The sequence below is a fragment of the Pseudophryne corroboree genome, chromosome 9, assembly GCF_028390025.1.
Source record: "Pseudophryne corroboree isolate aPseCor3 chromosome 9, aPseCor3.hap2, whole genome shotgun sequence".
In the NCBI taxonomy this organism is placed as follows: Eukaryota; Metazoa; Chordata; class Amphibia; order Anura; family Myobatrachidae; genus Pseudophryne; species Pseudophryne corroboree.
In genome coordinates, this window is record NC_086452.1 from 438,875,651 (window position 1) to 438,890,362 (window position 14,712).

Genomic DNA, 14,712 nt, shown 5'->3' on the forward strand with positions numbered 1-14,712 from the left:
TGCCTACGACACTTCCACGAGAGAGCAGATTCTGTGCGATCACATGGTTGCTGCCCAAATACCGCCCGTTTCACAGATAGCGGGGATTTCTGTCAATCCGTACACGCTAGCGGTGTCCGTCTGTGTGCAGATTCCTGATCTGGAGCATTCCCTGAAACGCCCATTGGCACTTGAATAAGCCCTAATGTATCAGAACTGAGGTCTGTGTCTTGCAGACCTTCATATATCATTTTAGATGAGAATAGGGATGTTCTTCGAATGATTTCTTTGCAGCCTTAGGTAGTATCCAGGTTCCACTTAAATTAGGATAATGTGATCTGGAATTTAGGCCATGCTCGGATGATAAGCTTTCATTTTTTGGATGCTCTAAAGACCTATGTTAATAGGACTCGCAAATACTAAGCAAACAATTGCTGTATGGATTACATCTGTAACATTGGGGCAGGGACACCTGTTCCGGAAAATATGATGTTATAATCTACAGCACCTCCTGGGCACTAAGCCTCGGCAGCCACCTGAGCCTTTGGCCCATGTTTTATTATGTTTTACAAATTCAATGGGTTTTTTGTGCAAAGATGCTGGTTTTAGATGGTAGTTGTGCAATAGAACTTCTTATTGTACCCTCCCATAGGTTTCTTTGGAGCATCCCCAAGATGTTAGAAAAAGTGTCATTTCTAAAATGACATTACATTTTTTCTCTGAGTCCATTGGTGGACTGAATGCCCACCCCTCTTACAGTACATTGCTTTTTCTATTTCAGTTGAAAACTAATGTTTTAAAAGAACGTTGTCTTATCTCGTGCTAGCTAAGCGCCTTGAGTCCTGTTGGAGAAAGAGCGCTATATAAATAAGATTATTATTATAGTTGCGTTCCTCCCTGTTCTGTGGGGCAGGAAAATAACTTTCTTTGCCACAGGCTAGGGAATATACATGGGGAGAGGTTTCAGACTTTGGGTCTAATTCATGTCTGGATGGAATTGCTAAGCCGAAAGGAAGCGGCAATTCCGTGCAATTAAAATTCAAATGCAGCAGGAGGCGTCTGTGGGAGATAAGACGCCTCCTGCGTGCAATTGCGAGATCCGAGTGCTTCATGCGAGGATCATCATGGATCATCATCGCGACCATCGCAATGTTTTCAGGCAGTGGTTAGCCTGCATAAGCTTACCCAGGCGGGCGGTCGGATCCATAGATTAAAATTCCATGTTTTACCATAATTTCATCTGCAGTTTTTCACTTTGGTATTAGGATTCCTTTTGATGTTACTCTCCAATTTAGTTTCCAGCTATAATTCCTACCAGAATCAGATGCTGGCACCATATCTGAGAACAACTTTTACGTGTATATGTTTGTTGTTATACCAAGATATTGAAGTTAGCCTGTGTTCCCAGTGTTTTAAATGTTTTTTTTTGTTCCTTTGATTAGACATTAAAATTGTTTGTATTAATTTGTGTTACATTAATCAAAAAGCAGACTTGATGCTATATTCTAGTTGTGGAATATTCTGAGCGATAAAATGTATCGTACAATAATTCTGCGTGTGCATCTTAGCTGTAGTCACACAATTTATCTGAGTGTTTCTTAAATGTGATAGGTTTCATTTTATCATCACATCATGTGATTTGTTGAAGGCAATATTTTACAAAAACAAAGAAAAAACAGCATTAATAAACGTCGCCTAGGCAACATTTTTGCTACAAAAACAACACATGCTTTAGTATAATGGGGGTCATTCTGACCCGATCGCACGCTGCAGTTTTTCGCAGCGTATCGATCAGGTCAGAACTGCGCATGCGCCGCAGTGCGCCAGCACATGGCTGCCCATCGCTGTGGTATGATCGCCTCTGCCTGATTGACAGGCAGAGGCGGTCAATGGGCGAAATGGTGGTGTTTGGCCGCCGTTTCGTGGGCGCGGTCCGGCCAACACAGGCGTGGCTGGACCGTGCGGGGAGTGGCCAGCAGCGGCTGCGTGACGTCACACGCAGCCGCTGCGTGCCTGGAAGCGAAGAGTAGCTCCCGGCCAGAACGCTAAAGCTGCGCTGGCCGGGAGCTACTCTTGAAGTGCAAAGACATCACCGCTGTGCGATGCCTTTGCACTTCTGTGGGGGGGGGTGAGGGGGGGCACTGACATGCGGAGCGGACTAGCCCTGTGCTGGGCGTCCCCCCGCATGTCTGAGTTCATGATCGTAGCTGTGCTAAATTTAGCACAGCTACGATCAACTCGGAATGACCCCCAATATGCAAACCGTGATGTCTGTTATAAAGGCTACAGTAACAATAGTAAAGGATTTGAGGGGTCTGTAGACTTGTGGTACCATTCAGCTGCCTTGCCTTTCCAATTTACTAAAAGGTGCTAAAGAGATATACAAATACCCTACCACGTGGAGAGGGTAGGCAAGCAGTGTATAGCATAAGTAAAAACACATGGAATATGGTGGTGGGTGATTGTTTTATTTAACTGAACAACCTGATAAGTTTCTGTGTCAGAAGTGCGCAAAAAAAAAACACCTAACATGGGTTAAATCCCTTTATGTACTACTCTCACGTTATACTAAAATGAGTAACATGGAACCAGAGTGTAGCGGATTCTAATCAGAATTATCACTGCTGTCAAAAAACAAAGAGTGAAAGCTCTTTTGCCCTGTCTTCTGGACAGGATGTATTGAGGAACCGCCCAGTAAAGGGCTTGAGGACATAAACCAGCGCATGTTACTTTCACCCTCTTTGTCACAATGCAGATTATTTTTGTCCCATAAGGGCACATCACTCTGAGTTGGGGCGCTTTGGAAAAGGCCGTCCCCATCACCTGCACAAGTTCCTTCGTTGGTAGATTGCTCTAATGGCTGGTGAGACCGAAGGAGTTGAAACTTCAAGCTCTTCCTTTGCTGCGTCTTCCTCTTTGGTGCAGGGACGATGGATAATGAAGATTTACAGCTGTCCGTGTAAAGTTTAAGAGAGTGTTGTGTCACTTCGACAGAATTTTCCGGTTCATGAGTGAAAAGTTCTTTTCCAGATTTATATTGTGCACTGTTACCTATGGCTCTGGATGAAGCATGTGTAGAATTATTCGTAGACAGGCCTGTTCTCTTCTTCCTTATATTTTTCCTAGACTTGTTTGTTTTCCTTCTTTTTGGATTGTTAGTATATTTCTTACGTCTGTTTACAATTAGCATGTTTTCTTTCCCACAATTTGGATCTGTATTTTCAAGTGGACTGTCCTTCTCAGTTGGGATACCGTGATCATGTTGACATAAATGTGGCAGACTATGTACAGATTTCACCGCTATATCATCTGTAGTTATGTTACGTCTGAATGGTGTTGTTTGATTCTTAGCATCTGATGCCTTAAAACTCTTCTGTAAAACATCAGTAGATTCTTCATCACGTGAAGAAATTACAATATTACCCACAGATGTTGCATTACAGGTATTTATAGCTTTTAGTTCTGTTACACAAAGATTTTCTCTGTGTTGTAAAGACAAAGTATTGCTAATTCCAGCACATGTGCTCTGACCGTAAGTTTGTGAAAGAGGGGAACCATCTGGACGAGTACTCATTGTCTTAACCTGTGATGTGGTATCTCTTTGAGCAGACGGGTCTTGAAAATATGCAGGGGAAGTCTGTGTAGTTTTGTTTTTCATGTTAAGTGCAAGCCTAGAAGCCAAATGAATCTTGTGAATCTCGCTTAGTATTTTATCTTCCGATGACTTGATGGAATCTGACAGCAGTGTTATTTTCTCTGACAACTCCAGGTGCTTCTGACTTTGCTGCACTTTTACAACTTCAATGCCCGACAAAAGCGACTGCACATTTGATTTGACATCTGTCATCTCTGCATCTTTCTGCGGAAAAGCAGACAGATCCAACATAAATGCACATGTTCCTTCAGTCAGCAAACTGAGTTTGAGTTTAACTTGAGAACTTAATTCAAGTAAAGTTAAAAAAATAAAAATAAAGTAAAACAGCAGAAAAAATAGGAATTTAATACCTACCGGTAATTCCTTTTATCCTAGTCCGTAGTGGATACTGGGGATCTGTACTTTTGTACCATGGGGTAAAGATTGGATACACTGGAGCCTGGCACTTTTAAACCTTTAGTTTGTGTATGTGTGTGCTGGCTCCTCCCCTCTATGCCCCTCCCACCAGACTCAGTCTAGGAAAACTGTGCACGAGGAGACGGACATACCATGAGAGAAGAACAAATCCAACAGTGGTGAGGCAACAAGCCAACACACAACCAAAACCGAAAGGAGGGCGCTAACCAGAACAGAGGATAGCAACACCAACCAAACCAGGGTAGCAAAATATCCCAACAACATAAAGGGACCGCAACGGCGGCCAACCAAATACTTACTCAGGTAAGCAGGAATCGAAGCACTGAGGCGGGCGCCCAGTATCCACTATGGACTACGCGAAAAGGAATTACTGGTAGGTATTAAATTCCTATTTTCTCTTACGTTCTAGTGGTTACTGGGGATCTGTACTTTACTTCCATGGGGAAGTCCCAAAGCTCTCAAACGGGTGAGAGAGTGCTGTACCCCTGTAAAACCGCCTGACCGAACTGAAGGTCATCCTTTGCCAAGGTGTTGAACTGATGGAACTTAACAAAGGTATTCGAACCAGACCAAGTAGCAGCTCGGCACAACTGTAAGGCCGAGACACCCCAGGCAGCCAACCAGGAAGAGCCCACCGATCTCGTTGAGTGAGCCTGAATAGATGTCGGCAATGGCAGAGCCGCCGAAGTATAAGCTTGTTGAATGGTCAACCTGAGCCAACAAGCAATTGATTGCTTAGAAGCTGGACGACCAATCTTGGTGGCATCATAAAGGACAAACAGCGAGTCAGATTTCCGATGACGAGCCGTCCGTTTGACATAAATCTCCAGAGCCCTCACCACATCCAAGGATTCTGGACCAACGGAAACGTCAGACAATACCGAAACCACAATGGGTTGATTGACATGAAAAGCAGAAACTACTTTTGGAAAAAACGGAGAACAAGTCCTGAGTTCCGCCCTGTCTTCATGAAAAATCAAATAAGGGCTCTTACACGATAAGGCCCCTAATTCAGAGACACATCTGGCAGACACCAATGCTAACAACATCACTGTCTTCCAGGTGAAAAATTTTAACTCCACCCTATGCTGCGGTTCAAACCAGGACAGAATCACATTAAGATCCCACAGAGCCATGGGAGGCACGAAGGGCGGATGCATATAAAGAACTCCTTTTAGGAAAGTTTGTATTTCCGGGAACATGGCAAGCTGTTTCTGGAAGAAAATAGAAAGCGCAGAAATCTGGACTTTGATGGAGCCTAAACCTAAGCCCATATCCAATCCCGCTTGTAGGAAAAGTAGAAAATGACCAATTCTAAATTCCACGGGAGACACCTTTCTACTTTCACATCAAGAAACATACTTTTTCCAGATATGATGATAATGTTTTGACCTAACCATCTTCCTGGCCTGGACCATGGTGGAAATAACCCGAGAGGGAAGACCTTTTCTTGCTAGAATCTCCCTCTCAACTTCCAAGCCGTTAAACGAGCCGCTGTAAGTCTGGATAGACGAATGGACCTTGTTGAAGAAGATCCTTTTGGAGCGGCAGAGGCCAGGGATCCTCCAGAGACATGGATAGGAGGTCAGAGTACCACGCCCATCCAGGCCAATCTGGGGCAATTAGCAGAGGCCAGGGATCATCCAGAGCCATTGATAGGAGGTCCGAGTACCACGCCCATCGAGGCCAATCCGGGGCAATTAGAATTGCTTGAACGCTTTCCTTTCTTAGTCTTTTTAGAACCCTTGGGATTAGCGGTAGAGGAGGGAACAGGTACACAAACTGGTACATCCACGGTGACGTCAGCGCGTTCACTGCTACAGCCTGCAGATCCCTTGTTCTGGAAAAGTAATGGCCTAGCTTCTTGTTGAGGCGAGACGCCATCAGATCTATCTGCAGACAGCCCCACCGGTGAAATAACTGTTGAAACACCTGGGGATGTCGGCCCCATTCCCCTGGATGGAGGTCGTGTCTGCTGAGGAAATCCGCCTCCCAGTTGTCCACTCCTGGAATGAAGATGGCTGAGATGGCCCTTGCATTGGCCACCACCCAGAAGAGGATTTTTGACACTTCTCGCATCGCCGCTCTGCTTCTTCTTCCCCCTTGTCGGTTTATGCCGTGGCGTTGTCCGATTGAACCTGGATCGCCCGATCCCTCAGGAGATGGAAAGCTTGCAGAAGAGCATTGTAAATTGCCCTGGGTTCCAGGATGTTTATCGGCAGAGCAGATTCCTGACGCGACCATATCCCCTGAACTGGGCCCCATGGGTCACAACCCCCAACCCTGGAGGCTGGCATCCGTAGTCAGCAGAATCCATGACTGAATATTGAAATTCCTGCCCTCTAACAGGTGAGGAACTTGAAGCCACCATAATAGAGAAAATAGGATTTTAATAACCTACCGGTAAATCCTTTTCTCGTAGTCTGTAGAGGATGCTGGGGTCCATTTTAGTACCATGGGGTATATACGGTTCCGCATGAGCCTTCTGCACTTTAAGACTTTTCAACAGTGTGAACTGGCTCCTCCCTCTATGCCCATCCTCCAGACCTCAGTATAGGAACTGTGCCCGAGGAGACGTACATATTCGAGAGAGGATTTACTAATAAACTTGTGGCGAGATTCACACCAGCTCACACCATACACAAGAAAACATGTCGGTAAACATGGCCTTTAATATAACTCATGCCAACCAGCATGTATAACACAACAGCAACAGCTGTCAACATGTAAACACATGTGTGCAAAACTTTAAACATAATCAGCAGGAAAAATGGAGCAATGGGCAGGTTATTAAAATCCTATTTTCTCTTACGTCCTAGAGGATGCTGGGGTCCATTTTAGTACCATGGGGATATACCAAAGCTCCCAGTACGGGCGGGAAAGTGCTAATGTTCCTGCAAAACTGACTGACCAAATTTTAGGTCGTCAGCAGCCAAGGTGTCAAACTTATAAAACTTAACAAACGTATTTGCACCTGACCAAGTAGCAGCTCGGCAGATTTGCAATGCCGAGACACCCCGGGCAGCTGCCCAGGACGAACCCACTTTTCTTCGTAGAGTGGTCTTTCACCAAAGTCGGTAACGGCAATCCTGCCGTGGAATGAGCGTGCTGAATGGTACCCCTGATCCAGCTTGCAATAGTCTGCTTAGAAGCAGGACCCCCAATCTTGTTGGGGTCATAGAGAACAAATAAAGATTATATTTTCCTTATTCTAGCCGTTCTTGCGACATAAGTCCTTAACGCTCTGACGACATCCAAGGACTTTGGGACGGCTGAGGTGTCAGAAGCCACTGGCACCACCACAGGTTGGTTGATATGAAAAGAATACACAACCTTCGGAAGAAAATGCTGACGTGTTCTCAGTTCAGCCCTATCTATCATGAAATATTAAGTAAGGACTCTTGTGTGACAGAGCTCCTAACTCAGACACTCATCTGCCTGAGGCCAAGGCCAACAGCATGACCACTTTCCAAGTGAGAAACTTCAAGTCTACCTCTTGTAGAGGCTCAAACCAGTCCGATTTAAGGAACTGCAACACCACATTAAGATCCCATGGCGCCGCAGGAGGCACAAAGGGAGGTTGGATCCGCAGAACCCCTTTCACAAAGGTCTGAACCTCAGGAAGAGCAGCCAATTGTTTCTGAAAGATGACTGACAAGGCCGAAATCTGAACCTTGATAGATCCCAATCTCAATCCAGCATCCACACCCGCCTGTAGAAATAGGAGAAGTCATCCTAATTGAAACTCCACCGCAGGAGACTTCTTGGATTCACACCAAGATACATATTTTCTCCAAATACGATGGTAATGTTTGGACATTACCCCTTTCCTGGCCTGAATAAGTGTGGGAATTACTTAATTGGGAATACCCTTACGGGCTAGGATCAGGTGTTCATCAGCCATGCCATCAAACGCAGCCACGGTAAGTCCTGATAAACTAACAGCCCCTGCTGAAGCAGGTCCTCGAGAAGAGGAAGAGGCCGAGGATGTTCCAGTAACAACTCTTGAAGATCTGGATACCAAGCCCTCCTTGGCCAATCTGGAGCAATGAGTATTGCTCGAACTCTTGTTCTTCTGATGATCTTGAGAACTTTTGGCGTAAGTGGAAGTGGAGGGAACAGATACACCGACTGAAACACCCACTAGGTCACCAATGCATCTATCGCTATTGCTTGTGGGTTTCTGGACCTGGAACAATATTTCTGAAGCTTCTTGTTGAGGCGTGATGCCATCATATCCACTTGAGGAACGCCCCAACGACTTACCTCCGCAAAGATTCTGGGTGGAGGCCCCATTCTTCTGGATGGAGATCGTGTCTGCTGAGGAAGTCTGCTTCCCAGTTGTCCACTCCCGGAATGAAAATTGCAGACAGAGCTTTTGCATGTCTTTCTGCCCAGAGGAGTATCTTTGTCACCTCTGCCATTGCCGCTCTGCTTTTTGTTCCGCCTTGATGGTTTATGTAGACTACTGCCGTTACATTGTCTGACTGGATCTGTATGGGACGACCTTGAAGAAGGTGTGCCGCCTGATGAAGACTGTTGTACACAGCTCTCAATTCCAGAATGTTTATGTGAAGTTGAGATTCTTGACTTGACCACCTTCCTTGGAAGCTTTCGCCTTGCGTGACTGCTCCCCATCCTTGGAGACTTGCATCCGTGGTCACCAGGATCCAGGTCTGAATCCTGAACCTGCGTCCCTCCAGTAGGTGAGACATTTGTAGACACCACAGGAGCGAAATTCTGGCTTTGCTGACAAGATTATCTTTTGATGTGGAGAAGCGACCCGTACCACTTGTCCAGTAGGTCCCACTGGAAAACCCTGGCATGGAATCGGCCATATTGTAGCGCCTCGTAAGCCGCTACCATTTTCCCCAACAGGCGAATGCACTGATGAATTGATACTGTTCTTGGTCTCAAACGTTGTTTGGCCATGCTCTGGATCTCCTGAGCCTTTTCCACTGGTAGAAATACTTCCTGTACCTCGGTATCTAGTATCATTCCCAAAAATGATAATCTCATTGTCGGTTCCAACTGAGATTTTGGAAAGTTGATGATCCAACCGTGCTGTTGAAGCGCCGTCAGGGATAACGTTATGTTCTGGATTAGCTTGTCCTTGGATCTGACTTTTATGAGGAGATCGTCCAAGTATGGAATTATGTTGACTCCTTGTTTGCGAAGGAGAACCATCATCTCCGCAATCACCTTGGTGAATATTCTCAGAGCCGTGGAGAGCCTGAACGGCGATGTCTGGAATTGGTAGTGGCAATCCTGAACTGCAAACCTCAGGTATGCTTGATGTGGCGGGTAAATGGGGACATGCAAGTAAGCATCATTGATGTCCACTGACACCAGAAATTCCTTTTCTTCCAAGCTGGAAATCACCGCTCTCAAGAATTCCATCTTTAATTTTAATCTTTTTAAATAAAGATTCAGAGATTTTAGGAATAAAATCAGCCTGACCGAGCCATCCGGTTTCGGTACTATAAACAGGCTTGAATAAAAGCCTTGATTCCTTTGTTCGGCAGGAACCAAGGCAATTACGTTGTCCTAACATAATTTGTGTATTGCATTTAGGACATTTGTGTAACCTTGGGATATTATCTGTAAAATCCAAGGATCCAGGTCTGAGCAAAGCCAGGCCTGGCTGAAAAATAGTAGATGTGCCTCACCCGATCGCACTCCCGCAGAGGAGCCCCAGCGTCATGCTGTGGTTTTTGGAGAAGTAGCTGCTGACTTCTGCTGTTGGGAGCCTGAGGGTGTTGTAGGTTTTCTACCTTTTCCTCTCCCTTTTCCTGTGAAAAAAGGGGTACTTTTAGCCTTTTTGTACTTGTTGGGCCGAAAGGACTGCATAGTATGAGAATGATATACTTTTTTAGTCGGTGTAGCTGCCGACGGCAGAAATGCTGACTTGCCAGATAATTTTTCTCCAAAGAGGGCCTCACCATTGTATGGGAGCGCCTCAATATTTATTTTGGATTCTGCGTCAGCATTCCATTGGTGTATCCAGAGTGCCCTGCGGGCTGAAATCGCCATAGCAGAGGCACGTGAGCCCAGTAAGCCTACGTCCTTCATGGCCTCAACCAAATAACCTGCAGAATCTTTGATATGACCTAGAAATTGCAGCATGTCAATATTAACAATCAAATTATCTGCCCACTTTTCGACTGCGTTACCTACCCACGCAGAAGCAATTGTGGGCCTGAGCAACGTACACGTAGCAACATAGATGGACTTTAAAGTCGTCTCTAATTTGCAGTCAGCAGGTTCTTTTAATGAAGCTGACCCAGGGGCAGGTAAAATGATTTTCTTTGACAACCTAGAAACTGAGGTGTCTATCATTGGCGGTGACTCCCCCTTACACCTATCCTCTTCTGGGAAAGGGTACGCTACCCGCAACCTTTTAGGGATAGAAAATTTATTTTCCGGGTTAGCCCAGGATTCCTCAAAAAATGTATTTAAGTCCTAAGACGAAAGAAAAGTCACTACCTGTTTTTTATTTAATTTAAAGTAATCTTTTTCCTCAGGTGGAGGTGTTGTGTCAGGAAATTCTAACACCTCTTTTATAGCGACTATCATACATTGAATGCTCTTAGCCAGTTTGGGATCTACCCCCCTTAAATCCCCAGTGTCGACGTCAGTGTCGGAATCTGTGTCAGTATCCCTTTGCATAATTTGGGCCAGGGACCTTTTCTGGGAACTGGAGGGGTCCCGAGTGGATGAAGTGGAACAATCAGCAAATAGAGCATCTTCCACAGACTGTCTCCAATGCTTTGTCTATTCCTCAGACTCAGAATTTTCTTGCTAGTTTAGCCATATTACTCTGCAGCTTTCTCACCCACACAGGCTCAGAACACTCTTGTGCCTCCAAAATGGGTTCCTCTGGGGAAGAGCTTTCTCTAGACATGTTACACGTGTGTACAATCATACCACTCACACAAACGGGAGCTAATGGGGACAGACCTACACTAATGTCTGTCAGAGGGACCCATAGGGAATTGCCAGTCCACACCATGCGCCCAATATGTATTACATACAATGAATATACATATATACCAAAACAGCGCTTTTTATCCAATGTGAATCCCTCAGACTTCAATAAATTATGTGCTCCCCTCCCCTTCTATAACACCCTGGTACTTGTATCAGCGATGTGTGAGGAGAAGCAGCCTGCAGGATCAGCGCTTCGGCGTCTCTGTAAGGAGAAAATGGTGCCAATTAAGTGTTACAAGCAATTCTGAGGTGAAGCCCCGCCCCCTGCAATGGCGCGGTTCAGCAACAGTAATATTTATACTGGCGGGGGTAGTGTACATCAGCAGCTCACATGTATGTACAATTTGCCAGTGAGAGTAAGGATTTATCATGTCCCTCAGAGCGCGCCCCCACTCCCCCCCCCCCCCCCCCCCCCGCGCTCTGCACCCTGTGCTGAGAGACATGTTGCAGCGCAGCGTTGCACGCTTGGCACCTTTATGCCGCCATGATGACCGGAGGGCCCCTTTCTGCAGGTCTCCGGTAAATACTCACCAGCCTTCTGACTTCTGGCTCTGTTAGGGGGTGGCGGCAGTGCTGTGGGCGTGAGCAGCAGCCAGACAACGGCTGTGTTCAGTACCCTTCAGGAGCTAATGGTGTCCTGTCAGCGGAAGCAGAGCCATTAAACTAACTGAGAAGTTGGTTCCTTCCTACTTCCACCTCTAAGTCCCACGAAGCAGGGAACTGTTGCCAGCAGTTTCCCTGTAAAATAAAATAACCTAACAAAGTCTTTTCCAGCAGAACTCTGTAGAGCTCCACTGGTGTGCATCCAGTCTCCCGGGCACATTTTCTAAACTGAGGTCTGGAGGAGGGGCATAGAGGGAGGAGCCAGTTCACACTGTTGAAAAGTCTTAAAGTGCCGAAGGCTCCTGCGGAACCGTCTTTACCCCATGGTACTAAAATGGACCCCAGCATCCACTAGGACGTAAGAGAAATTCAGGCTTTCGGAGATAAGGTCACTTCCTGATGCATGTGAAGGTGAGACCCCCACCATTTGTCCAGGAGATCCAGCTGAAATGGCCGGGCATGAAATCTGCCGTATTGGATTGCCTCGTAAGCAGCAACCATCTTCCCAGCAAACGTATGCAAAGATGTATGGACACCTTGCGAGGACGGAGCACTTAGCGGACTAAAGCCTGAATAGCCAAGGCCTTGTCCATCAGAAGAAACACCTTTTGAGACACTGTATCCAGTATCATTTACAGGTATTGGAGACGTTGGGTCGGTTCCAGGTGAGATTTATGGAAGTTTAGGATCCACCCATGATCCGTAAGCAGGCGAGTCATCAGATCGATGCTGTGCAACAGACGCTCCCTGGACATAGCCATTATCAGGAGATCGTCCAAGTAGGGGACTATGTTGATTCCCATCATACGCAGTTGCAGCATCTCCACCATAACCTTGGTGAAGACCCACGGAGCTGTGGACAGGCCAAAGGGCAAGGCCTGAAACTGGAAGTGGTCATCCAAGATGGCAAACCTGAGGTATGCCTGATGAGGGGGCCACATGGGAAGTATCCTTGACATCTAGGGACACCAGAAATTTCCCCTCCTTCAGGGATTCCATCATGAATTTGAACACCCGCAGATACGGGTTTAGAGACTTCAGGTTTAAGATGGGTCGCACCAAACCGTCTGGTTTTGGAACATCAAAAAGACTGGAGTAAAAACCCCTGTTGTGTAACGGAGGAGGTACTGGGACCACCACCCCTGTCCACAAAAGTTTCTGAAAAGACTCTTGCAAGGTAACCCTTGCTGCGGGTAAAACTGGTAAGCCCGATTTGAAAAATCTGTAAGGAGGGAGTGCTTGAAATTCCAGCCGGTATCCCTGGGAAATGAGGTCCCTCACCCAAGGATCCCGGCAGGACTGTGCCCACACGTGGGCGAAGTGTTGAAGGCGAGCACCCACCTGAAAGTCGACTTGCCGCTGAGGCCAACCGTCACGCGGAAGGCTTAGCGGCAGGGGATCCGGTGGTCTAGTCCAGGGAGGCAGCAGCTGCAGGTTTACGGGACTTACCACAAAATCCTATCGGAGTGGTGGAGACGCCCCGGCCCCTGCCCCTGAACCTTGCCATACGAAAAGGACTGCAAGGATGAATTTGTGTAAGAACGTCTAGCATGTGGCGCAGCTGGCGGCAGATAGGTAGACTTACGCGCTGTTGCCTGGGAGATCCAATTATTTAATTTGTTCACCTGTAAAGGGAAGATTTTCCACACCCTTATTGGAGGTAGCGTCCGTTGACCATTGTACACAGAGCTCTGCGTGCCGAAACAGCCATAGCAGTAGTGCGGCCATTTATCTTACACAATTCCTTAATAGCCTCGCTCATAAAATTTGCAGCATCCTGTATGTGTTGCAGCAGAGTAATGACCTCATCTTGGGGCAGATTGTCTAAACCAATAATAATATGATCGGACCACTTGACCATTGCCCTAGAAATCCACCCACAAACTATAGTGGGGCGCTGTGCAACGCCCGCTACCGTATAAGTTGTCTTGAGAGTTGTCTCAATTTTATGGTCAGCCAGATCTTTTAGGGATATAGCCCCTGGCACCGGAAGTACCAATTTCTTAGACAGTCTGGACACAGATGTATCGACTGACGGGGAGTTTTCCCATACCTTCCTGTTCTCAGCTGGGAGGGAATAGGTAGCTAAAAACCTCTGAGGAATTTAAAATTACTTATCTCCCTAGCCAGGGAGTTTAACTCTTTTTACACAGTAAAAGTTCCTGAGGTCTTTGGTCTAACATTAAAGTACTCATCTGGTTCTGCCTCCTGAGCCGGTATGTGAAGAACCTCTCTTACAGAAAAAATAAGAGCCTCCACCCCTGGGGGCAGAGAGCTGTCCTCATCCATATTATCATCATTCACATCAGGCTGATCAGAATCAGACTGGAGTACCTGTGGCAGTGAGCGTTTATGTGAAACCAACAGAGGGGGCTGTGAAGCCTTTTTGGTATCTGCTGCTTTAGCCATATAATCAATAGACTGTTTCAACACCTGTCTCTCCTTAGCTGCAGCTAATTCTGAACGGACATTCTGAATCATGCTTTTAAAATTATCTAACCAGTCAGGTACCTGTGAACTGTGTCCCTGTGGAGATAAGGAGCATTGTTTACACATGAGGGACCCCGCTAATGAAGGGGTATAGTTACAGGCAGCACACATAACCATGTCCACAGACATATTTACACAACTGAAAAAACAGCGCAGCTCACTGAAAACACCTCCACACAGACCCTTGAGAGCCCCTGGAGTGACACTGAGGAAACGGAGACCAGCACACAAACACAGCAGCCCAGTGTGTGAATTTAAGTGTACAACCTGATATTAGTGCAGCAGCGCTGTCACTGAAGAGCTTTCCCCCTGCTATGACCCCCTGGTACCAGGACAGAAGTCTGTAACGGTGTGGGTCCTGGAGAAGCAGCATGCATGCAGCCTGGATGATCCGCAGCAGCAGGAAATGGCGCATTCCCGCCTCTGGTACCACTCCGGGAAGCCCCGCCCCTTGCAATGGCACGCGGTCCCTGAAGTTTGTTTTTTATACTGGCCATGTTAAACACAGTAAAAATAAGAATTTACTTACCGATAATTCTATTTCTCGTAGTCCGTAGTGGATGCTGGGGACTCCGTCA

General features: G+C 46.5%; 1 protein-coding gene across 4 annotated transcripts in view; it reads right to left on the reverse strand.

Annotated features, from left to right (window-relative positions):
• Positions 1–2,426: 2,426 nt before the first annotated feature.
• IHO1 (interactor of HORMAD1 1) overlaps positions 2,427–14,712 on the reverse strand; it is a 154,210-nt gene continuing 141,924 nt past the window's right edge. For all 4 annotated transcript variants that reach the window (XM_063941079.1, XM_063941077.1, XM_063941078.1 and 1 more), the window contains exon 8: positions 2,427–3,838. In XM_063941079.1, coding sequence (XP_063797149.1) covers positions 2,585–3,838 — 1,254 coding nt within the window. In that variant the 3' untranslated portion in view covers positions 2,427–2,584. The remainder of the gene's footprint in view (positions 3,839–14,712) is intronic.